The following is a 27,326-nucleotide window of genomic DNA, read 5'->3' on the forward strand; positions in this document are numbered from 1 at the left end:
TCTGTGTGTGTGTGTATGATAGACAGAGACGTCGCTTGGTCCATGGGAACGGACCTGCGGGAGAGGATTCATTCAAATCTGTTTCCTTCTCACGCTTAAAATAGAGCCATTGTAATGTCCTTGTCTGTGTGTGTGTGTGTGTGTGTGCACCTGCGTTTGACATTGCATTCTTTTGTCTGCCATCCCTGCTTATCCTGCATTTTTGTGTGTTTTGTGAATGAATGTAGAAGTGGCATGCCTGAACTGACCATCCATTTACGCCGTATGTCCATGTCTCACTGTCTCTAGGTGAGGTTTGCCACAAATCTTACACGCAGTTCTCCAATCTGTGCCGCCACAAGCGCATGCACGCGGACTGTCGCACTCAGATCAAGTGCAAAGACTGCGGCCAGATGTTTAGCACCACGTCATCCCTAAACAAGCATCGGCGCTTCTGCGAGGGTAAAAACCATTTTGCTGCTGCTGCGGGAGGATTGTTTGCCCAGGGCATGGCGCTACCTGGCACCCCTGGCCTGGACAAATCCGCACTGGCTGGAATGAGCCATGGGAGTCCTGGTTTAGCAGACTATTTTGGGACAAACCGGCACCATGGTGGGCTGACATTCCCAGCAGCCCCTCCGGCATTCCCATTCAGTTTTCCAGGACTTTTCCCATCAGGACTTTACCACCGGCCCCCTCTAATCCCATCCACGTCACCTATTAATGGCCCTCCGAGTGGTGAACTACGAAAGAGTCCACTGCTGTCTTCACCTATCTCTGGGTCACATGACCTCTTGAAGAGTTTACGCAAGGATTCATTCAACGGGGAGAGCGAGAGCATGGAGCATCAAAGGGAAGGATCCGTCTCCAAACCAAGGCATGGCGGGAAGATGAGTGACCAGTCAGAGAGTAGCGATCTGGACGACGTCAGCACTCCAAGCGGGAGTGAGCTGGAAAGCACTTCAGGTTCAGAGTTGGACAGCGAAGCTGAAAGCGACCGGGAACGGGTGCGAGTGCGGGAGAATGGGAAAGGACTGAAAAGGAAGTCAAGTGGGTTCAAAGATGCCCAAAGCCCAACTCTTGTCAGCTCTAGTAGTAGTAGCAACACTAATAACGGAAAAGACTTCCCTGTGCCAGGGCTCCTTCCGCCATCTTTGGATGAGCAAACGGCTGTTTCCGGTGCCGTAAATGACTCGATCAAGGCAATTGCCTCCATTGCTGAGAAATACTTTGGTTCTACTGGACTTGCAGGCCTGCAAGATAAAAAAGTTGGGGCATTGCCATACCCTTCCATGTTCCCTCTGTCTTTCTTCCCTGCCTTCTCGCCATCAGTCTATCCTTTCCCAGAAAGGGAGCAACATAGACCTCCAGGCCACAAAAGGGAGCCAGAAATCCCTCTGGTTGAAGGTAAAAAACCTCAGGGCAGGAACGCTGAATCACCTTTTGACCTCACCACCAAACGGAAGGAAGAACGTCTTGCCGCTACTTGCGCCCCTTTGAAACCGGAAGCCTCACATGTACAATCAACCAATCAGGATCAACCGCTGGACCTGAGTCTCGGTGGACGAAGTCGAGGAAAGAGCATAAGAGGGGAGGAGTTAAAGAAGAACCCTGTCTTTGGTGAGGAGAGGGTGGAACCGGAACCACCCAAGGCCGACCCATCCCTCCAACACGCAAGACCTACGCCTTTCTTCATGGATCCCATTTACAGGTACTGTCAATCACATGTCCTTCCTACTCTCTATGCTTAATGTAATAAACTTAGTTTTGTCAAACTTACCATGAGAACTGATAGAAGTTTAACATCAGCAGGGTTGAGAAGAGAAAGATGAACGATCCTTTCGAAGTCCTCAAGGACAAGTATATGCGGCCGGCTCCTGGATTTCTCTTCCACCCACAGGTGAGATTCATCAGAATATTTTCCCACTGCTAACTCCATTTAATTTTATCACCTCGTCCCTACAGTCCTGCACAAATCATTAGCCTACTTTGAATTACCTCTTTCTATGCTTCTGCAGTCATTGTTCATGCAAGCTGTTCCAGACTCAAATGCAAATAAAAGTACTGCACGACCAGTTTGAAAGCTTTCTTTTTTACAGTTCCCACCGTTGGTACAAAAAAGTGGGGTGCAGAATTGTAACACATCTTACTTGACTTACACAACAACATGATTATTTTTGCAATAAACTAATTTGGTTTAGTGCCACTAATGGTGAGGAAACTGCTTACAGCTGCTACAAAATAAGCTCAGCACATAAACCAAATTCAAAGCAGTTTTAAATGCTGACATAACATTACTTGTCCCACTGAATGCAATTTCTACTATTGACGGAATAACTTCTCATGACGTTAGTATTGATGTAATAGCTACAGTATGTTGGCAGTAGCTTTACAGGGCCCCAGTGTTTTAGCATTAGCATAGCGACTCCCATGTTCCTCCTTGTGGTTCTTTTACCAAGTAATCATGTCCAGATGTGAGATTCAGACAGGGTGGGAGTTTTATTGACACGTCTTTGTGTCGGTGTCTTTGATTATGATGTCACAATATGATACCCAGTTAAACCGCCAGACACTGACCCATATCCCTGGATGGAGACTTTGAATAAGTGTGTGTGTGTTTATTGTAAATCTTTGTGATTTATGTGATTTGTGCATCTGGAATGAGTGATTTTGTCAGAGTGTAAGTGTGTGGTTTTGTGCCTGAGTGTCTCATTAGTGTGTATTAAGTAACCTGTCTGCTTTATGTCATTGTGTGTTCGCTATCAGTATTCTGTAAAAAATAATACAAAGTTCTCATATAAACCCATACACGTATGTCTGGTACACATATAGACCCTGAAACACACTTATAGACGCTCACTGGTGTAGTGTTTTATTGGCTGTTTCAGGACAGTTTTTTATGGGCTGTTTCATTGGCCTGATTTATTCCCCGTGTATGCTTTGTTGTCTGCGCAAGATAATATCCACATGTCCCTGACACACTGCCTAACGAGGTGACCTATCAGCATCCACTTTGTTGCACCATGCTTACTGGACTCTCTAATCCGCACCAGGAATGCTATTAACAGCACAGATGTATTATGGGAAATGCAGTTTTAAATCTACTGTATCAGTGCGATGCTGGACAGTGGAGAACAATTCAGACATTGGGAGATCAAGGGGATTGTAGAAAAAAAAGTTCATTTAATTTAGTTATATTTATTATATTCACATTTTATTATATTAAATATTCGTTTTTTTTTGTTTCCAATCTGTATAATAATTGATGATAAATAATTATTATCAATAAATTAAAAATACAGTTTTTTTTCACAAAGAAATCGAATTTTCCTTCCATAGCTCCAGAAAAAATGGTAGTACAAAAATTAGATAAATACTGCATAAAATAAAATAAAAAATAAAATAAAACCAGTCAATCAAGTGTGGGACGTTAACCTTTACTAAACATCACATTGCATAATCACACATGATCAGTCTGATTCTTGATTTTGATTTGCTGTTTCCCTTCTGTCCTGCCCCCAGTTTCGCATGCCTGATCAGAGAACATGGGTAAGTTACTCCAAACCGAGTCATTCATGTGCTTTCACCACACACACACACACACAAACAAACAAACACACACATGCTTAATACTTCCATGCTCTTCACACACACACCCCTAACTTCTGCAATACACATGTACCCACAATGCAGTTCACTATTAGCATGAGATGCTAGATGAAATGCATGACCCAAACAAACAAATGCATGGACCAAATCGCACCTAAAACAGCTAAATCTGGTCCAAAGTCATTTCCATTCAAAGATCCATGTTTTATTCAGTAAACAGCCGCCCTTTTACACATTTTGTGTGATCTGTTCAATGCATGATAACTGATTGATTCATTTTTAGGATCTTAGTGCCATAAAACAGCACATTTGGTTTTCTAAATAATATAAAAAAACACAACAAACTTTCAAATGAAATGCTCTCTGGTTAAACACTGAAAAAAGTTGCACGCATGTCTCTACTCTTGTGTGCCTGTGTGTGTCTTAACCAGACAGAACAGTTGTTATTTCTGATGGCTATCCCTGATAATGCATTCAATGTGAGTGAGCGTGATTATTTACACAGAGAGAGTAACAGACCACGACTCTGATTTGGGGTGGCGACACTCCCGTACGGCATCGCATCACTGGAGGGGTAACAGTCTCTCTGGGACCCACTCTGAGTGTGTGTGTGATAGCACAAGGGGGTTTCCAACCCAAGACATCTGGTACCCTGATAAGATCAACAATTGAAAAAGCTCTTGCTAATGAAGGCCCTCTCAGACACACACTATTGAGAATGGGCAACTCAACAGCTGCCCTACCACAGAGAGGGTGAAGGCTACTTAGCGATCCAGGAAGTCCAATCGCTGCCGATCGCAGATTTCTTTGGATTTCATTGTTACAGCAATCATAGAGATACCAATCTATGGTAATATGTTTAGACTTCCAAGTACCAATCAAACTGGCTATAAAATGTGTGTGTGTGTGTGTATTTTTGACCTAGACATACTTTGTGGACAAAACCTCTGGCCCGGAGGAATGTTTTATTGCGCTTTTATAGCTCGGAAGACTTAATGAGTTATGATTCATGTAACTTCGTTTTCTCTGATGTTTCTCCTAAAATTCCTTGGGAGGAATAAAAATAGACACAAATGAGCCAATTGTTGACATGCAGTAAGATCACAGAGCTATAAAACTAATTTTGATAGCATAGTACAAATCAGTTGGACTTGGACGTATGTGATGAGAAAAATTTGACCTCATTAAAACTGACTTTTAATTGCACGCTTTGCTATTTTGGCAAATCCGAGGACAGTTTGAGATATTGTAGTCACATGAAATTACTGGTGTATTTTTCTCTGGAGCTAAATCATAGAAGTAGGAAATGTGAGCAGAAGTCTCCATTTGGTTTGCATTCAATCTCATTGTACAGAAGAATCAGTAGAGATATTGAAGAGAAATCCCCAAAACTTTATTTTGTTCATATATATATATATATATATATGATATATATATATATATATATATATATATATGATATATATATATATATATATATATATATATATATATATATATATATATATATATATATAGTTTATGACAGGATACATATGACTGCATGCATAGAGAGAGTATTTTGTGTTCTCATTTAGATAATGAGATTACTAGATAAATTTTAAAAGAGTGGTTGTAGTTTAGCAGTAAGGCAGATAAGTAAAAAATTACTGTTTGTTGAGTTGGAAATGCTAATAGAGTGTTAGCCTAGCATTAGTAGAGACAGTACATCATCTAGATATATGACAGTAGTTGATTAGAAACACTTCTCTCTGTCTCTGTCCATCTCTCCCTCGTTCTCTCTGTCTGTGATTTATGGAGATTGGGAGAGAGAGTTGGGGTATCCCTAATCGAACAGCTCTGACACTTCACATCCTCTCATAGGATGTGAGCCTGACGTTCCAATGGAGAACTTTAACTCCCAGCTGTCATTCCTCATCAAACGTCTGAATTATCTTGTGTCAATCTCTCTCTCTCTCTCTTTCAGTGCCCCTTTCTTTGTCCTCTCCTTTCACATAATACTTGGAAATGTAAAGATTGATCCCTTCTTTCTTTCTCTTTTTTTTTCTTTTTTCTTTGAAAAACACTGCAAAACATCTAATATCTGCAGAATAAAGTCAAAGATCTCGCTATGAACTCATCAGATTTTCTCATCAAATTCTCATCCACATTGAGTTTACTTTTATGACAACAACCATTTGTGAATATTTTGTTCTTAATCACATAACAGAACAGATTACACTGTCTAGGAGGATTTAGATGGGAAATGTTTGAGTTTATTTTGAGATCTTTGATTTGGATTGGGGTACAGAAAGTAGGAGTGTAGTTTGAGAATTTAGCACAAGTTCCCATTGACTCTCCATTGCTGTCTTTGTTTCTTAAAACTTCTCTAATATCTTCTGTAGAAGGCAACAGACATTTCTTTGTGTGTTTATGTATGCATGTCTGTGTGTGTGTGTGTATCGTGTATGTCTTTCACTGTGAATCAGGACTGATTGGTCACCAAAAGCCGAAACAAGAAAAGGGAAAATTCAATACACACATGAAATAATGCAAATCCACTCTGCTTTGTGAAAGCCCTCACTGTTGCGCTGCGGTTGATAGGCCCGCTCGCCTACAGGGACCCCCTGGCCCTCCCTCCCTCAGCTCCGTCCCCTCCCTCTCCTTCCTATGATATCATTATTACTGCTGTCTCAGCCTTGATCAGTAATGTCAACATCTTTCATATTGACGAATGTGCTGTCTGCTCATATTGTGCACTGAATGCTTTATGGCCAACATAGGACATGAATCACTCCTGCTCTTCAGCACGCCTCACACACACACACACATACATATACACACACACACACACACACTCAGGCCTTATGTTGTTCTCATTCTCTGGCTGACACACACATGTAGCTCTATCCCCTTTGAGAGTGTGTCCATTTCTGATGAAAGCAACTGTTAGGCTTAATTAGTAAATTGGCAGCGGTTCTTATCCGCATGAATCTCTGTGTGTGCACATGTGTGGTCCATCTTATAACGTGCATTGTTAGTTGAGTTTGTGCGCCAAAATTGGACATTACAGATCAGCGAAAGCATTTCACACTGTTATCCGAGAGTGAAAGTTCACGGTCGGCGTTTTGCCCCACACATCTGTGGTAGAATGCAACTCCACGTCAATAAATGCGAGTAACACAGTTGGGACGTGTGTCCTTAAAGACCTCACAGTGAGGTAATAAAACCTTTCTCTATCTCTCGCAGATGTCGGCGATTGAAAACATGGCTGAAAAGCTGGAATCCTTTGGCTCTTTGAAGCCAGACGGCGGTGACATCATGCGTTCCATTCCCTCCATGTTCGACTTCCGGGCTCCGCCCACCACCCTTCCTGAGACACTGTTACGCAAAGGCAAAGAGCGCTACACCTGCAGGTAACAATGCCAATGAACACTCAGCTCCTTCTAGCACAGACCATATCTTTTTTAAAATACTTGAATTATCTACTTTTTAAAAAGCATGAGTGAAACACAAATTATAAAAGAACTAAAATAACAAATATATATATATATATATATATATATATATATATATATATATATATATATATATATATATATATATATATAGTAATTAAAAAAAATAAACTAAGAAAATCGTGTAGCATAAAATCTAAAAACAATATAAAGCAAGTAAACAAACAAAACTAAGAAAATTTCATGATATATAAACAAATAAAACAAACAAAAAAAAAAGAATACAACCAAAACTAAATAAATTGTAAAGTATCTAAAAACAAAAATCTAAAACTAAATAAAAAAATTGTTAGTAAACAACCAAAACTAGACAATTTGTTTAGTAACTACAACAAAAATAAATAAAAAATGATAATGGAGTAAGTTAACGAACAAGCCTAAGCAAATTGTAAAGTTACTAAACAAAGGAATCTAAAAATATATATGAAGTAAATAAACAAAACAAATTGTATAACAACTAATCAAACAATTTAAACAAATTAGAACAAGCTAAAATCATATAGTAAACAGTTTATAGTCGATGGGTTCAGTATGTATGATTAAAGCTGTCATATCGGATTTTCGCTACAGGATTATCACTGCCTAAACAAGAAAAATGTGAAAAATACAATCCCATCAGTCAAATTCATCTTTAACTTTGTGTAACACAATGGCAATATTTAATTTGATAAATATTACAGATATTGGAAATAACTATATTGGTATACTGTGACACCCTTAATTAAAATGAATTAAATCATAATAAATAATATTTATAAATAACTTTTGTTTGTTTTTGTTGTTTCATTAATAAGATGTTTAAGTAAACATTTGTTTGATGTTTAATAAGTGATGACAGCACTGAATGTGGAATGTGGCAGGGTGTTTTTGGGAAATGTGTGTGTGTATTGCTGAGTATTGTTCCTTGAGATCTGTTTCCTTCCCCTATAGATACTGTGGCAAGATATTCCCACGCTCGGCCAACCTTACAAGACATCTACGGACACACACAGGAGAGCAGCCTTACAGGTGACACTCTCTCACACACATATACACATAATAAATAGTGTTTGATGTAATCAGTTATTCACATACTCAGCATTGTAGCAAATCAGTTGAATTACACATTAATGCACAAACCATTGGCAAAGAATTTCTTTATTGTGATTATCATTATTAATAAAAGTACTTTGCGAACATTTGTTTTTTACCACAATTTCGTAAATCCCATGTCCATCATGTTTCCATAAATTATTATTTATAAAAGTATTTAATTGAATACAACCATTATATAAGCAAATACAGTTTTTTTCCTTATTTGATATTACGCAGTTATACACAGTTATAGGACAGACACACAGGGAGACTGAAGGAAGTGTGTATGAATAATGGAGGTGATGAGTGGCATACAGCTGCAGGCCAGCAAAGGCAGCTGGGTAATTAGGCCTGTGTTTGGGGCTCAGACTCTTTCGGGGAGTTTTAAAATATTGCACAAAAAAGGCGTGCGCACACACTGCGTTTGTGGTCCGTCTGACCACAGGGGAGGTTTGTACAGGGCTGTGTTACTTTCCAGATAGCCTCAATCTCCTTGTGCTGGCAGCGCTTTAAACAAGCCGGTGATCAGCCTTTAACTGCAATTTAATTTCATTTTTTTCTGTTGCATACGGAGGGGGGGCGAGATGGAGAGAGGGAGAGATAACAGGTTCCTGGGAGATGCAGTTTAGCGCGCAACTCTACAGTGGAGGGGAAGATATGATCATGTAATCATACGGATAATTCTGCGTGAAGAGACTTGGCACATGCAGTCATTTTCAGAGCGGAGGGAGGATGTGGACGAGAGAGTTTGAGTGTTACTGAGTTGGCCAAAGATTAGAGACACAGAGTTCATGACCACTCAATCATGTGTTTAGGACCCTGCGTGTGTGTGCGAGATGGATAACACGAGAGAGTTTGACTTCTCGTGTCTGTATGTTGTAAATACTGTATGGTCTAATTATGTTCATATGTGTCTGTGTGTCCGCAGATGTAAGTACTGCGATCGTTCGTTCAGTATTTCGTCCAATCTTCAGCGTCACATCCGTAACATCCATAACAAAGAGAAACCCTTCAAATGCCATCTTTGTGACCGCTGCTTCGGGCAACAAACCAACCTGGACCGGCACCTCAAAAAGCACGAGAATGGTAATTTATCAGGTATCCATACACATCTATAAAAAATAAATAAATAGGAAAATAAATATAATTCATTAAAAACAGCCTTTTTATTGTTTAGCATTTGAAAATAACCTTATTAGCAGCTGTTTGTTATTTGATGCTTACATTAATACACCTAAATTATACAAATATATGTTGTTTTTTGCGCATAGGCACGGCAATGTCGTCGCCCCGTTCAGAGCTGGACAGTGGCAGTGCCATCTTGGAGGACAAGGAGGACTCCTATTTTAACGAAATACGAAACTTCATCAGTAACACGGCACGGAACGCCACTTCTCCGTCACACTCCGAGGAAGGGTAAACAGCTTCTTCTTCCTCATTTACTCTAATAAATACACTGTTCATACACAAAATCCAACTTTTGGGGGGTAAAACAGCTCACTCATCATCAGACATCATCTATCTATCTATTTGTCTGTCTGTCTGTCTATCAAAACAATGCATGTCCAAAGTCCCCAGATTGAGTTTCTGTGTAAAATTTGAGATATTCACATTCCTTCCAGTCATGTGTGGGCTCATGCACACACGCAAACTCACACGCAAGCGGAGTGTCCATTAGGCTGTCAGTCATCAGTTGGCGCTAGTTGCCTCAGGCAGATTGGAGGTTATTATACACAAACATTACTGAACACAACACTTCTCATGCCTTATTCATTAACCCTCACCTCTGAGTCTATAGCATCACATGAAAGGAGCGGACCGGTATCGCAGTGTGTATTAAGCGCACATGTGAACGTATCTGTGTGCGTACATATATTCTGTACGGTTGTTAATCATTAGTCTGTCGCCTGCGGTTTTTAAGAGCAAAGATTAGGGCAGGTCTCCAGCAGGACGTGATTACTGATTGGCCGATTGCGAGCGCGTGCGGAGCGCTGTTGACTTTTGGCTGCGTGCGCGTACATGAATTTTGCCATCTGCATATGATAATTATCGCTGATAATTTCCCAGCAGTGATCATCAGGTTGGATGACGGTTTAAATGTTTGACCTGGTCATCCGTGTGTGTGACAGATAAAGATCGTACATGCTTTTGTTTTTTGATTTCTTCATTATTTCATTTAAAAGATCCTAGAGTCATTACAAAATCGGCTGTGTGTATGTGTGTGTTTGCGCACGTCCCACATCTGGTCCCAACATGTGTTTGTGAACAGGAAGTAGGTGTGGGAGAGGAGGTCAGAGGTCGCTGGATGTTTCCTGTCAGAGTGACTGCTCCTGATAGATACTTTATCCTCCACAAATTACCACAGCTCTCTCTAATTAGCCGATCTGTTTTCATCATCACGCCATCACTGCTTCTTTCGTCTTTTCGTTCCCTCTCTCGCGGTATTAGCGGGGTGTGGAGTGATGAGAGAAGGTGGTTTTGGGGATTATCAGACATGTGAAAAGGGCTTTATACGGTCAACCCTGTGACTTTACACTAATCTGAGGGAAGAACAGAGATATAGATGTAAATTAAATAGATGGAGGTGAGAGATGAAACGTGGAGGAAACATTTTATTGCACAAAGACATAATGGAGTTCTCAAGCTATGTTTCACTGAGGGATCAACTTTTTTCCCAGATTTCTCATGAAGATTGTTGATATACAATAAAAGGATGGATGGATGGATGGATGGATAGATTTTCTCATCCTCTGTATTTGTAATTTTCCCTCTTTGTTTTTAAACTTCAGATGGGAAAGTTGCTATTTTAAGTTTAGGAAATAGTAGAATTGGGACAAAACGAGTGAATCAGCCTCAATATGACTTCTTTGGCTGGCGTATATTTGTGTGTGTGTTTGAGTTTGGATAGCTGGTCTCTGTGGGGAAATGGCTGCTTTGGCAGCTCCTTCTCTCCACTCACCAAATGGGCTGTCAGCTAAATATTTGGCCTATTAGATGAATTGGAGATAAAGAAGAAAATAAACCGGGGAAAGAGGAGATGTGAGCTGTTTGAGTGAGAGAGAGCGAGAGCTGAAAATAAGTGAGAGGAAGTGTAGAGGCCTGCTGTCTTAAGTGTCCTGCCGATGGGCGGCTCATTTCTGCCAACCAGGGGCCCTCATAACTGATGACAAACAGTCTCTTTCTCCAACACACTCGCCTTCTTTCTCTCAGCATTTCCTCTCATTTAGAAAGCGTGGGCATGTGGTTCTGCTTTTTAAGATGGTTTATTTTTTCGAGGCAAACAGAACTTGGTTTCAGCGCTAAATGATTTTCGTTCTGTAATCAAGGATCAGCGTATCAATCAAAAATTCATGCCTGCGTAATGTCATTACTAACGATTCTCTTTGTTCTTCGTAGGCTGAACGGCAGTCATTTTGATGGCGACAAAGCCCTGCCTGGTAAGGGGTCACATGACCTGAATGAAGAAGAGGGGGAGGAGCTCGGAGCAGAGGAAGAGGAGGCGGAGCATAGCGACAGTGCCAGGAAACCCAGCGAGGATGGCGTGCCCAGCAGTCTGGATCATGACATAAACGATGACATCGATTTCGAGGGACCAGATGACCTCGAGATGAACAGCAAATCCTCGCCACAAAGGTATGCGGATAAAAAACTTGTTTATATTTTGTGTTATTTTGTGGCTGTAAATGAATCTTCTAAAAATAATCTCTGCATCATTTGCAGGTTTAATGAGGAAGAGGACGATGAAGATCACAGCAGCTTCTCCACGCTGGATCACATCCGTCACTTTAGTATGGAGGATGGAGACCTCAGCGACAATGATGTCACCAGCTTTGGCCCCACCCACCTGCAAGAGGGCATCAAGCAGCCTCTATACAGGAAATCTAAATCACAGGTATAACCTTACAGGGCACAACAAAACTAAACTACTATTTAAAAATAATATAAGTTCAGAACTTGTTTCTTAATTTTTACAATATTATTTTAAAATAAATTACTTATTGAAATACTAATATTTTTATTTTAGTGTTGTTAATAATAATAATAAAAACAACAACAATAATTATTAGTAGTAGCAGTACAATTTTATTGTTTTATTAATTGTATTATTAATAATCTATGACAATAATAATAGCATAATTAATATTATAAAATACTTTTTTCTAAAATACATTTCCATGAATATAGTTGGTGTATTTGTAACTGTATATCTCTCTTTTTTTTAGGCATATGCTATGATGCTGTCCTTGGCTGATAAGGATCCACTCCATTCGTCTACCCATAATGCCCCGATGTGGCACAGCTTGGCCCGCGCTGCAGAACCCAGCGCCATTCAGTCTCTAAGTCACGTATGACACACCCATGTACCATGTGACCTAACTTAACATTGTGTTAGACTACCGCCAGAGTCCCTGGTCCACACTCACGCCTGCACAAGTGCCCAAATCCTCATTCACTTCCACCACACACACAACCAGACCCTGTGCATAGCAGCTCACTGTCCCGCATACATCAACAAATGATTGACTGACTGTTTGATTGACTTATTGATTCGTAGGAATGACAATAGTGAAATTTTGATGGTGATGATGAAGACGATGATAACAATAGTAGGAAGACATTATAAAAATTGTATTTATTGTCAAGTTCCAATGTTTTGCACAGCAGTGGCAGCTGGTGAACAGTTTTTGAGATTGCTAATGAATCGTCGGTGTCATGTTCGTGAGTTTTGTCCGCTAAAACTGAAGGTTACTAAGAGTAACAAATGAGAGTCTTCCACAAGACGAATGTGATCGCAGACTATTCAGGCACAACCGCTTACCGGCCTGTAAATATCTTTAGAACTACCGCCATCACACACACAAACACAAATAAACGCAAATACAGACACGCAAAACAAACGTGTGTTTTTCAAACATTCTTTTAGGTCTTGTACAGAAACATACAAGTTTACAAACTTATGCGAGGGGTCGTGGGGTTAGTGTTTCTCTTTTAAGATATTCTCCAGGAGTTTGTAAATTTGAAAACTTAACAGATACACATAAAAGGTGTGACCTTTAGACCTCTCATTGACGCTGCTTGTAAAAACAAAACAAAAAAAAACAGTTGTAAGGAGCAAGACGGTGTCTATTTTCAAGTTCTGTCCAATTAAAGCACTGCATTAACGTCAACCCACTTTCCCGGCAGTTTGTGCGAAAACATGCTCTTTTTAGTTAGTTTCTTTTTTACGTTGAGAGAGTGGTTGGCAAAAATACTAGAATTTTTTTCGAAATAGAAAAACTAGTTTAAGAATTGAATCTGTAGAACTCTTGTAAAGGGCATTTTGTCATTTCGATGGTAACTTTTTCTATTAGTTGGCGAACGATACCACTAAATAGCCTGAATGCTAGACTTTAGCTACACCATCCTCGTGTGTCTTTCATTTATAGACAATCATGGGTTCCTTGTGTTTCTTTTTTTTCCCCTTGTCGTTTGTTGCTTTGTTTTTGTCTTTCTTTCATTTCTTGGTTGATGTCGTCAATGTTATTGCTGTGTATCTTGAAAGTTGTATTTATTTCTCTGCAAACTGTAGTTTGTTTACTGAATAGCACTGCTCTCAAGCGCCCCCTTGTGTTGAAATGAAGAATTTCTGACTGAAAATTTTGGGGGAAGAGACTCTTCTGGGGTTTGTAGAAATGCCAGATAGTATTAAATGTATCACCACATCTTATACTTCTAATAAAACTGGTAAATGATATAGATATTACTTAGGTTTTTTTGTATGACAATTTATTGATTCAACTGTAAAATATATAAAAATGAGAAAATAGAGAAAAAAAGAAAAGAAGAATAAAAACAGCTGATATTATTTCTTCATAAAACGCATGATTGGTCCAAGCTGTACCTGACATTTTCTATGGTTGTCTGCAAGCTTGTGTGACATTTGGGTCCATGTTGATTTCTTGTGCCAAACCTAGGAGAAATGCCAGATTTCGTTTATCCTCACGAGGTGAAGGACCGGATCTTTCCTATCTCACTTTGTTGTTTTTTTTTGTCGATGTTTATAATCCCATTTTTAAAAGTAATCAGTGAGTTGAGGTACTTCTGTTTTAATGCTTTCTACAATGTAACTGTATTGCATTATAATTCAATACTGTGGGAGGAGTTACTGAGAAATAAAAAAAAAACTCCTATGTTGGCGGACTGTGCACTCTCACATCGACTCTGTCTCTGTTTGTTTTAGGTGACTCTAACAAAATAAATTTTAAGGTCATATTCCGACCCAAAAGTAAAAGAAAATATTTAGATATAAAATGCTCCTAAGACAAGAACGTTTTGATTTTAGGACAAATGGTGACTAGCATATATATATATGCCCACACAAGTATATAACCATAATTATTATAATTCAAATTCTTAAATTCCCATTATTTCAATAATTATGATTATATTGTGCAGGTGCAATGTTTTCTCTTTTTCCTTTAATAAGATTTATTTTCTCAAGACAGTGAAAAATATATTTATAGTATTTAAATAGTATATTAAATAGTGTTATATTAAAATAGTATATTTTACATTAGTATTTATTGTACTAAATCTACTTTATACTGATTTTAATGTAAAAAATCGAGAATATATGACTATAATTATAATTCATTGTCATTCATTGTCTAAAATTCTGCTTATTTTAATTATTTATTATTTATTAATTTATATTAATAGTTTATTACAGTAATGAAATATAAAAAAAATTTAATTTATTATTTTTTGCAATACATTAGGTTACTGAATAATGTAAAACAAATATATATATATATATATATATATATATATATATACATACACACATAATTTTCTTATATAATTTTTATTTTGTTTTTATCTTGATTTTTATATATATTGTGCTTTTTCCATAATTATTTCTCTGTATTAGAGCCCAAAATATGCTGGTGCAAAGAAGATGTTCTCACACAGATACTCAGGGTGCCGCAGACACACACATTTCTAAAGACAGAATAAAACTCTTTTGATAGCTGCTCTCTCACACACCCACTCGTATTATTTCACACCGAGACCCATAAAAATCTGGTTCACACACACTGCCAGACGGACACAGCGCGAGTCTGATCCCCGGTCATCGCTCTCACACAGACCCACTGTCCCACAGCCAGAGAGAGTCTGCGAGAGAGAGAGAGAAAAGCGGCTGAAAGGCAGAGGAGGGAGGCAAGAATGCACGCTGCACTCGTTTGTTTGAGGGAAATGATGGATGAGGTGGAGAGATGTGATGACCTGGCTCATCGCTCAAACTCTCAATGAGAAACAACATTCGACTGACGTCTCTCTCTCATTGTTTAAACGGGATCCAACTTCTCCTGCCAACCCGGTCAGAATCTCTCGTTCTCACCCTCATAATTCTCCCTCCTTTCCTAATCATATTCCCCATTGTCTTTTTTTTTTTCAGAGGGATACCATTTTTATCACTCTCTCTTCCAGTCCATCTATTCTTCTCCTTCTGTCCTTTCCTCACCCTCTTATTCTCTCTCTCTCTCTCTCTGATTTGTAGAGGGTGGATGCCATTGTGGACAGAGGGGTGATGACTGCTTGTCTGAGATCGAGGCTTTGTGTGTGATGAGAGGCAGGGTGGGAAAATTAGTTAAGACCTCTTTGTGTTTCCTGCCATTTTCACTCAACATAAACTTGATTTTGTTGTCCCTGTCCGCATTACGAGGGTTAGACGACACTGCCGCGCAAAGACAAAACACAGTCACTACAACCCAAACAAATGAAAGTTCTGTCAACATTTACTCACCATTGTACTGTTGCAAACCTCTATGGTTTTCTTTCTTCTGCAGAACACAAAAGGTAATATTTTGGAAAGTTGTGGTTTGTGTGTGTGTGTGTGAGAGAGAGAGAGAGAGATAGAGAGAGAGAGAAATAAAAGTCAATAGGGTCCAGTGTTGTTTTGAACCCCACTGATCATTTGTATTAACTGTTTTTACAAATATCTTCTTTTGTGTTCTGGAGGAAAAAGGAAGTCGATAGAGGTTTGGAACGACGTGGGGGTAAGAAATTCTAATTGACCGAATTATAATTCTTCATGTGATCCCTTCAAGGCTTGTTTGTACAGGGCTTCTAAAAGGACTTGATGATGGTTAAAAAAAAAATGAAATGTGAGAAAAAATTGTATGTAAACAATTTTTTAAAAATAAAAATGAGATGGCAATGGTTTTGTGAAAGACTGCAAAAATATAAAAATATTTATTTTATTAATATAAAATATTATTTATAAAAATTCATCTCTGTGGCTTCACAATGATCAAACAATAATAATTTTTTGGTTGGTTTGTTGGGAAAGTGTGAACTAGAATGAAAACTGTGTCAAATCAATAAAAAATGTTGTTGCCATTATTCTGCATTTTATAAGTATGCTAAAACAGTATGGAAGCATATGGGTAGCAAAATTCATTTTGAAATGTAATTAGCAAAATGGCATTATAAAAATTATTACATTTACATTTTCCCATACATATGTGTAACCTTTAGTGCAAAATAAAAATGAAAATTCAATTATATGATTTACATTTGACATTTCCTATACTATTTTTAATATGTAAATTAAAAACCTAAGTTGCAAAATTAAAATGTATTACCCAAATTGATTAGGTGTTTAATATGTCAATTTAACGTCTTTTTGCTTATGTGCATCAATCGGAGTGTAAAACAGTGAGATGTTGAGGCAGGTGAAAAGCATTTGGTCAATGGTGAATATTAACCTATTGTGCATCCTGTTACTGAGCCCCGCCTTGATGTAATGATTGACAGGTTAGGGGCGTGTTCAGCTCTGAATGCACTTTCAAATCCACACTGATTTAAACTATATTATCGCAGGGTATTTAATGAAAATACAATTGAAACATCTTAAGTGTACGTGTCAATGCATTTAAGAAAAATAAAAGACATTGAAATCACCATTTTTGCTTTTGCTGCACCTTTGGCTCAGAATGAATTTAGAAATTCCCATTGCATTTTTCTACAATAATCACGTGGTATAACAATGAAAATGAAATCCCAAGTGTCCTACCCATAAGTCTAAATGCATTCATTAAAAATGGCATTTACATTATAATTTTGTCTACAGTTTTTCCTTGAACGTTCAATCTATCTAATCAATTTTATTTAAATTTTGCATCTAATAAAGCATTAAAATATATATTTTAAATTAAATATTAAAACTATAGGAAATGGCTAATGTAAATTATATTTTTTTTTTGACTCGTGAAAACGTCATTTTTTGAGACTTTACAATAAGTTTCCTTTTATTAACATAAATTAATTACATCAGTTAACATGAACTAACAAGGAAAAATACATCTAAAAGCATTTATTTTAGCTCATGTTAATTTCACCATTTCCTAATACATTAAAACCAAAAGTTGTATCTGTTAATACTATTTAGTGGAAAAAGGAATTTCCAGATTTGTTTAGACCTGACTGGCCAAACAGTGAAATTTCAGTGTACAGACACCTATTGTTTTGTTTTTGTCCTGCACCTGCACTTGTATTTTTGTATTCACACTATTTTTTTATATTATTTAACAGACCTACATTAGCTAACATGAACTAACAATTAACAGTTGTATTTTTAACTACCATGAATAAAGATAAACAAATAATATTACAGATGGGTTGCTCATTGTCAGTGTTAGTTGATGCACTGACTGACGTTAACTAACAGGACCTTATTGTACAGTAAAGTGTTGCGGAACCAAAGTTGTCCCTTATTTAAGTGGAAACTGAAATGTAAGGTACACACAGTAAAAGCGGTGTCACACTCACTGATAATTGATGGACCGCTTTTGGTCAGCGTAAGCCGTCAATCTCTGAGCTCAGCGGGGCGTCCTGCTTTGATGAGGTCATCATGGGTCAGCCAGCTCTGATGAGGTCACAGCAGGTCGTCCCACTTTGATGAGGTCGGCTGGAGAGGGGTTTGTGGGTGCTGTAGTAGGGTGAAGGTGATAATGGGTCTACAGAGGAGGAAAAGAGGCCAACATGGACCATTACTGACCAGCTGTTTGCCGTGTACCTCTGTCATGTGCTTGAAAGATCACAGGCCGCGGCTTGTACGTCTTCCTCTACAGGGCTGCGTCTCGACCCTCATGTACTGTCAACATGAGTGTGTGTGAGCCCATCCTGCACAAAGAGTCACACTAGTCCTTCTCAAGGGAGTGGTTGTGTTTGACGGTGGAATTTCCCATCGCTCTCATCAGAGTGTATGGATCTATCTAATGAACTAATGAGCCTTTTGGCATGGGTACAAAACAGCCACACATACAACATCCCACTCTTATATGTGTGTTCAAACACGGGCCCCTCTCTTTCATGTCGACTGAAACATGCCCGTACACTCTGCCACCACCCCACAGTGGCACCGCAGCCCTGGTCGGGACATCTATCATGGCCCCTGAGTGCAGGGTGTGACACTGCTGGCACTCTCTGCCTGATTAACTTGGCACCGTAACTTGCCCCTTTGCCAGACGAAACAGCACCCGCTGTGCTTAATGGTCGGTACAGAAGCCAGTGCAATGCCTTTCATACATGATGGGCATAGAGAGCCATCTTTAAAGTGATTTCTAATACAACAAGCCATGATTAGCTGATTGATGTAACACAGCTTATTCTTAAAGCCTGTTTACAGCACGGATCACAGCTATAACAAGAACATTAACTAGAAAGTTTAATTATACTAGAACAGCGAAGTCAACGCCACAGCTATAACTATAACTATAACATCGCAGAAAAACAACACTGTTGCTTATCACTTTCAGAATGAGTTTTTAACAATCGACAGCCAATCAGAATCCACTTGACCTTAAAGAGCTGGAACATTGGTGGCAAATACGGTGATAAAACACCAATGTTAAAGAATTCCATGAATTACATTAACTTACCTGAATTATCGGATTTATAATGTTATTACTTTTTCAGTCATGAAGTTAATTCATAAGCCAAATGAAGGCTTACTGAGGATACGTTTACACAACAACGTGTAGCAATGTAGGCTTTAGAAAACTGAAGAAGTTTTCGCAAAAACATCTTCGATGCTGTATTATGGAATTCCCGATGTTTACGATGTCATTTTTTTTTTAAGAAACTTGCACTTGCCTAAAGACTAAACTTGCAATATGTATTTGCATGACTTCACCTTTTCCACAAATTAACGTATTTATAGTACTTATTTTTTGTAGATGTGGCTTGAAGGGATACAGCTACGGCCGGAAAAAAATAAAGAAAAATATAAATTTGCTACCTATTAGATTGTGTTTTATTAATGTCTACACCCCAACCTTAAAGGTACAATTTGTAAGATTTTTGCAGTAAAATATCCAAAAACTACTAGGGTAGTGTTATATATTTTGTCCAGCTGATTACTAACAATACCTCTAATGTTTTCAACTACTTGTAAATCATGAGAAAATTCCCATTTTAAACAGTAACACAGGGCAGTGCAGTCGCCTGTCAATGACGTTAGTTACCCTTTGTGACCGCCTTTACTCACGTAGAAACAACATGACAACAGTGTCGTGGACAAATGCGGAAGTAGCTTTGCGACAAACTTCAACTAGAAAGAGATGCCAATCTCGCTTGTGTTTTACTCGACAGGTGAGTGGTTTTGATTCGTATTTTTCCAGAAAACGTATGCTATTATAACGATCAACAAGATTATGGGGCATACACACCAAACGTGGGGCATTGCGTCTCTAGACCTGTGTGAGGAGGCGTCTGATCAATAGTCTGATTGTGTCTTTGCAATTGACTTTGTATGTAATCTACTCGCGCAAATCGTTAAACTCATGTTAAATCCATGATTTGATGAAGACAACAAATCACGTCATTCCACGCTCCTTCTTAGCGTCATCAAACCACATGATTGTTATTGTTTTGTAGTGCGCCCTCTCGTGGCAGGTCCTACAACCTGTACCTATAAACCTAACCTTACAATAACGCAAATAGGCCTACAGTAATTAACTGTTGGCAAAAACGTCAAAATATCGATGTGCCTAATAGGACAATCTGGCCATAGCTGTAGCTATCCCTTTCAGCAGTGTCGAACCTAGACTTGTGAGGGCCCTATGCTAAACTGGGCAAGGCCATTTTTTAATTGAATGTGTCTGGATACGCTTTGAACTGGTGCATGCCTATGACTATCGGTATCACAGTCTATGATAGATATAAAAAAAAAAAGCACTTTGAAACCAGTTTTCAGGATACCAAAACACTGCATAAAAGTTTTCCGTTTTTGTTTAAAAACTGTCGTGCAAATGGTCCCCAAATCGCTAAGAAGTTGCTACCTGTTGACCGATTGATTAAAGACTTAGCAAACTTTCAAATCCAAAATCACTATTTTAAAAGCCCTAAGGATCAAGCACTCTTATGGTTTTAGGACTAAACAATAGCTCTACTAAATAAGGCTTACTGTTGTCTACTGCACAGCATGTGTAGATCTAGAGATCAGATATACAGAGAGGATTTTACTTTAGTGAATGATTGTTGTGTTGTAATAGCTCAGATTGTCTTACAGTTGGCACAGAGCAGAGAACCAGATGAGGAGTTTTATATATGCCCTCCAGTGAGGTTTCTTCTTTTAATACATCTCTCGCAAATCGCACACTCTTTTCATCCCTCGCTGTTTTTGATAAAGTCAGGCCAGTGGCAGCTGTGGCTGGACACGTGACAGCTCGTAAGCCGCGGAAGGAGCGGCGGCCCCGTTAAAGACTGGCGGTTTCATTCGGGTATTTGTTGTGATCCCCCGGGAAACGGGTCATTAGCGTTATTGATGGGCACTCAGTGCGAGCGGCGGATGCCGCCATGCATATGGTTTTAATATGACAAGACGTGTTAGGGGAACGGCTTACTGTTTAAAATGCCTCCGAGGTCCGTGGACCTGACGTAAAGGGCCGTTTACGCTGGAATTGGATAAAAAGTCTATTGTGCACTTGGAAACTCACTTAGGCTACCTTAGATATCGTGCATGACGCACTGAAATTAAAGGTTGCTCATCGACTATAGTTAGAGCTTTATTACTATAATTTGGACCCTCAAGATATTTTCACTGGTTTGTGGAAATATGCTGCCACATTTCCTTTCAGTAATGCACTGATACACCCACTACTTAGTGCCACAACAATCTAAAACACAATCACAGTCTTGTCTGATTAAGCAGCAGCAAAGTAGTTTAAATGCTCATTTTTAAGACCATATTCTGAACACTGTTATCAAGTACTTAGTTTAACCAGTCTGTGCATTTAAGGCAGACTGGGGGGCTAGTTGTCACAAGGTGATTATACTGGTTTGAAACAACTGCTTTCACTAGCAATTTGTATGTTGTTTCAAATTAGCCTACTTCAAAAACGTCAGAATAAAAAATAGTTTCGGTCTACTATTCAGCCCAGACTAAATTCAGTAGCTTCTTTTTGTAAAAAGCTGCTGGGTAAACATAATAAAATCAAACTAAACATATTAGATAGACATATCTAACATACAGAACTTGGGATAGAGTATAGTTTTGTTTTTGTTTTAGGAAAAGTTATCATGTAGGCCTATTTTAAGCTTTTATGTGTTGGCCAAAATAATGGTGTTGCTTTGTGTGTGTGTGTGTGTGTGTGTGTGTGTAAGAGAGAGAGAGAGTGAGTCAGTGAGAACTTTTACATTTCCACTCTGTCATTGTTTTGTGTTTCATTATTGTTTTACTGATAAAATGTAGCTGAAAAAAATGGTTCAATTGCCATCTACTGAGTCAACATGTTCAATGATCTCTTTTTCATGGTCAGTAACAGTCTAAATGTTTAATCAGTTATACAGAAATTGTCTGGAAAAAAATTGTGACAACTAGCCCCGCTTTCCCCAGTCTACCACAGGAACTGTAAAACAAATGGGTTTGTGGCTCGTCAGGCGTGCAGTGTGTCCAAGGTCTGGCTTGACCACCGGCACACCACAATACTGCATCGGGCGCCACCTAGTGGTCCTCCTCGACACTGACCCATGCTGACACTGCACGAAGATCTGCTCATTGACATTCACCCAGAACCTGCTAAATGATCCATGAATAATTTAGATTAATGATGGGGTCCTGTTTAAAGGAAAAAAGTATGATAGTGCTCTTTACGTATACACAGAAATGTTGTGTGTTGATTTTTTTCCTTCACTGAAACCAGGGGATTTCCAGTGTCTGTGCCGTTCACACAGGGCGTTTGTTGGTCTGGTTTCACATGTGTCACATCTCTGTCCGTTGAGTTGGGTCTAGTAGTAAAATGTCAAATTGTTATTTAATGATTCTGGATCCTTAACAGGGGGAAAAAAATAATATACAAGTAGTGCATTTCTTAAGGAGTGTTTACACAGACTTTATGATTTTCACATTGTCTACCTTTTAGAGGCTGCATAAATATGCAACCAAAAATTAGTTCTGACAACTTTAAGATATTGAATAAATATTACTAAAATGTTAAATAAATCAATATTAAATATACAATTGGGCTCATTATTCATTTAATCTTGATTAATTTAGGTATGACGAAAGCAATATCTCAAGTACGATTTTGATTCATAAGAGTACTTTTTGCGGGATTCAGATTTGAAATAGAATATCAGAAACCCATTTTCCACAAGTTGGTATGATTCTTTAGGGGCTTCATGAAAAGTCTAAAACTTACTTGGATTAAAATATCTCAATGGTAGTGTAAAACAACACCCTTTTTACCATCAAAAACAGGCTCTGTTCACAGCGACCCTTGTCCTTTTAAATGATAATGAGCTACTTCTCTCCCCGCCCCTCTCTTACAATTAAAGTCACCATTCTTAATCATGCAGTTATAACTGCTCAAAAATTATTTAAAACCCCTTTATGAACCCTCTACAAAGGCAAACTTAATGTAGTGTATAGTGGACTTAACAAAGCAACTATTGCAAATCCATTTAACTTTGTGTCAGGAAATCAGAATGAGGCGGCAGATACTGTCGGGATTTGATGCATTCCCTTCAAAAACTAAAGTAATCCACTGCATCTTCAGCGGCTCAGATGTGGGAGTAAATGAAGACTGCTATGTTCATTATTACATCCAGGAACAAAAAAACCTAATTAGAAGACAATCTTGTCTACACTTGCTCCGGCAGGAAACAATGTTCACAGCTCACTCAGGGCTTGTTTGACAACTGTTTGTCAACAGTCATGGGAGGGGCCTGTGCAAAGTTACATCACTTTGCCAAGAGGCTGTGTCCCAAATGACACACTGTGTTCTTATGCAATATGTACTCAACCATGTAGTGCATGCATTATATAGCCCTATGTAACTAAAGCTGCGATAGTTGAGTGGATGAAGTGTTCAGCATTCTACACTTCGTTTTTTAAAGTTAAGTTACATTTTCAGTGTGAATGCACTACTTGCACTATTTCTACTAAAAAAAGTCATAGAATAGTGCAAAAGTATGACATTTCTGGGATGCAACTTCTGTGAATGGCTTGATATGAGAAAGTGTTTATGATTTGTGGGGATTTTCTTATAAGGTGGTTGTGTACACACACTGCCAAGACACATTTAAGTTCAAACACCGTGTAAAAGTGAATTTTGCATGCGATGTCCCCTTTAACATTATGGAAAATACTCTCATTATCCAAACTTAGCAGTCAGTTCTGTCACGTCCTTTTATTTTTTTCGATAGTGTAGTAGGCTAGTACTTTCTTGCTGTCTTTTAAGTAGCCGTGTCAAGTCAACATTTCCAAGACATTTTCTTTCTTTCGTTTTTTAAGCCATCACAGCCTCGTTTTCATTTGCAAAAACCTGAATATGGTCCATTCCCCAAGTGCTGCACTGATGAATCTAAACATCTGTTTAAACTAAAGTGCAACAAGTACACAAACAGATGAGGTTTTTACACCCTCCGAGATGCGTTCACAGATGGGCAAGTGTGGGAGTTTGCTGATACCCATCTCCAGAGCAGCTCTTTGGCATTTAAGGGTTTGTTGTTTCTGTCCAAGAAGTGGCCCAAATGGTGCGAGACCCCATTGAGTTGATTTCCCTCGGTCTCTCTTCAATTTTATCGCCGGTTCAAAAAGTCACGGTCCTCCGGGAACGGGGCAAGCACCGAGAGAGAAGAGCGTAATCTCTGTGGTGCGAAACGACAGCGCGTTGATAGTGTCGCTTCGCTGGCGCTGTACGCATAATTTCCGTACTAAAGTTCCCGTCAGATCGCATCTGATCTGACCTCTGCAATGTGTTCTTTCATCACAAACCACTGATCTGGCTGTCTTTCAGAACGCGAGGCTTGTCTTTGCTTATTAAACCTATGTGTGTCATACAAGCCTGGCTTGTGTAACGTTCATGCACCAGAACATATTCATTAAAGTAAACAGAGATAAACATCTCGGTTACGTATGTAACCTTGGTTCCCTGAATAGGGAACGAGATGCTGCGGTGACGTCACCACGTATGGGAACACCTCTGGTGTGACGAATGTCTGAAGCCCTATACCATCCCGCCAATCCTATTGGCCAAATGGCGCATAGCACCACCCTGCGCATGCGCGCGCATGATATACCTGGGTGCAGCGCGCCATTTCGCTCAGATTTCATGACTGAAGATGAAGAGTTATCAAGGTACGGAACGGCCAGAACCGCAGCATCTCGTTCCCTATTCAGGGAACCAAGGTTACATACGTAACCGAGATGTTCCCTATCATAGGTCACTTCGATGCTGCGGTGACGTCACCACGTATGGGAACGATATACCAAAACGCCTGACGTACCTGATAACTGAGATCCGAGGAAGCAACTGCTCAAGCGGAGAGAACCCGGGAGCCAGGGGCCATCCTCACATCCAGACTGTAGGACTTGATAAAAGTGCTCGGTGAGGACCATCCTGCCGCAGCACAGATATCATCCATAGAAGAGCCACTGAGAAAAGCTTGAGAAGAAGCTACAGCTCGAGTGGAATGAGCCTTAACCCCTAAGGGCGAAGCGAGTCCGCGCGCCCCATAGGCCAAAGAAATTGCCTCCACCAGCCAATGGGACATGCGCTGTTTTGTAACTGCATGGCCCTTACTTTTATGTCCAAAGCAGACAAACAGCTGGTCAGAACCACGCCAAGGGGCTGTGCGATCCACATAAGTCTTTAAAGCTCTCACAGGGCAAAGACTTAGATCTCCTGACCCGGCCTCGGCAGGTGAAAAAGCTTCCAGAACCACTTGCTGAAAGCGAAAAGGGTTAGATGCGACCTTAGGAACATAGTTAGGCCTGGGCCGCAGCAGCACCTTCACAGAGCCTGGTGCAAATTCCATGCATGAGGGTGAAACAGAAAGAGCCTGTAAATCCCCAACTCTCTTGAGGGAGGATAAAGCCATGAGAAGAAGTGTCTTCAGTGTCAGGATTTTATCCGATACGGTCTCCAAGGGCTCAAACGGATGCCCTGATAAACCTAACAACACAATGGATAAATCCCATGAAGGAACTCGCACAGGGCGGAAAGGCCTCAGCCGTCGCGCACCCTGTATGAAACGAGAAACTAATGGATGACGCCCCACAGAGGCACCGCCTATGCATTCGTGGTAAGCTGAAATGGCTGCCACGTAAACCTTTAAAGTGGCTGGTGTAACGCCATCCGAGAAACGCTCCTGGAGGAACTCCAGCACTGAAGCCACTGGGCAGTAAACTGGATCCACATTATGATTACCACACCAGGCTGTAAACAGTCTCCACTTGAAAGCATATAAGCGTCTCGTAGAAGCTGCTCTAGAACTCAATATAGTCTCAGTAATTTCAGCAGAAAGACCGGGACATACTAACGCACTCCGCTCAGTGGCCACGCCCACAGTTTCCACAGATCTGGCCTCGGGTGCCAAATCAGCCCCTGTGCTTGTGATAATAAATCCTGTCTGATGGGAATCTCCCACGGAGAGCCCGCTAGCAGACTGATCAGATCCGCAAACCACGGCTGCGTGTGCCATCGCGGAGCCACCAGCAGCAGCTGTTCCACTCTGTCCCGGCGTAATCTGCATAATACCGCTGGGATCAAACGAATCGGAGGAAAAGCATACAGACTGGTCTTGGGCCAGCTGTGAGCTAACGCATCCACGCCCAGGGGCGATGGGGAGCGTAGGGAGAACCATAGCGGGCAATGCGTAGTCATGCTCGATGCGAATAAATCCACTTTCGCTTTGCCGAATATCCGCCATAAAAGATCCACCGTCTGGGGGTGTAATCGCCATTCTCCCTGTTCCAGAGCCTGTCTGGATAGCAGATCCGCTCCGAAATTCAATCGTCCGGGGACATGAATGGCCCGGATCGAGAGAAACTTGTCCCGAGACCACAGAAGAACACGCCTCGCCAGCCTGCACAGGGGGCGAGAGCGCAATCCTCCTTGATGGTTCAGATAAGACACAACCGCTGTGTTGTCTGATCTGAGCAGCACATGACGGCCGATCAGCAGATCCGTGAAATACTGGAGAGCCCGAAAAACTGCCAGTAATTCCAGTCTGTTTATGTGCCAGCCGCGCTGAGCCGCTGTCCACACTCCGTGGGCTGGTCGCCCTCGACACACAGCTCCCCAACCAGTCAAAGACGCGTCCGTCGTGACAGTCTCTCGGAAAGCATAAATTCCCAATCGAACTCCTGACAGGAGAAATTCGGTTGACATCCAAATTTTTAGCGACATCACACACCGCCGTGTCACCGAAATCGTGCGATGCGGGAGACAACGGGGTGAAATATTCCGCCTTTTCGTCCACCACTGAAAGGGGCGCATTTGAAGCAATCCCAGACGAATCACGGGGGATGCTGCTGCCATTAGACCCAAGAGCCTGAGGCACAATCTCACCGTCACCGTGCGACCCGCTTTGAAGTGCCGCACGCATGACGCAATCGACTGAGCGCGCGGGAGAGAAAGCTTCGCTGTCATCGCGCGAGAGTCCAGATCTATTCCAAGAAAAGTTATCCGTTGAGAGGGAGTTAAAACACTCTTCTTGAAATTTGTTCGTAAGCCCAGGCTGTTTAAATGATTCAGCACAAGATCTCGGTGAGAGTATGCTTGAGTCCGCGATTGCGCTAGCACCAGCCAATCGTCCAAATAATTCAACACACGAACGCCCTGGAGCCGCAACGGGGCCAGAGCTGCGTCCATGCATTTTGAGAACGTACGGGGC

The 27,326-nt window shown here is 40.2% G+C and overlaps 1 protein-coding gene across 16 annotated transcripts in view; it reads left to right on the top strand.

Annotated features, from left to right (window-relative positions):
* Window positions 1-14,352, top strand: part of mecom (MDS1 and EVI1 complex locus) — a 146,030-nt gene extending 131,678 nt beyond the window's left edge. For 5 of the 16 annotated variants that reach the window (XM_052576221.1, XM_052576223.1, XM_052576229.1 and 2 more), the window contains 10 exons: window positions 289-1,690; window positions 1,789-1,879; window positions 3,502-3,528; window positions 6,817-6,983; window positions 8,016-8,093; window positions 9,088-9,257; window positions 9,431-9,575; window positions 11,556-11,792; window positions 11,880-12,051; window positions 12,383-14,352. In XM_052576221.1, coding sequence (XP_052432181.1) covers window positions 289-1,690; window positions 1,789-1,879; window positions 3,502-3,528; window positions 6,817-6,983; window positions 8,016-8,093; window positions 9,088-9,257; window positions 9,431-9,575; window positions 11,556-11,792; window positions 11,880-12,051; window positions 12,383-12,511 — 2,618 coding nt within the window. In that variant the 3' untranslated portion in view covers window positions 12,512-14,352. The remainder of the gene's footprint in view (window positions 1-288; window positions 1,691-1,788; window positions 1,880-3,501; window positions 3,529-6,816; window positions 6,984-8,015; window positions 8,094-9,087; window positions 9,258-9,430; window positions 9,576-11,555; window positions 11,793-11,879; window positions 12,052-12,382) is intronic. The other 11 variants (XM_052576222.1, XM_052576230.1, XM_052576226.1 and 8 more) reach the window with 4 other exon arrangements.
* Window positions 14,353-27,326: the final 12,974 nt, after the last annotated feature.

This window comes from Carassius gibelio, chromosome B15 (genome assembly GCF_023724105.1).
Source record: "Carassius gibelio isolate Cgi1373 ecotype wild population from Czech Republic chromosome B15, carGib1.2-hapl.c, whole genome shotgun sequence".
NCBI lineage: Eukaryota > Metazoa > Chordata > Actinopteri > Cypriniformes > Cyprinidae > Carassius > Carassius gibelio.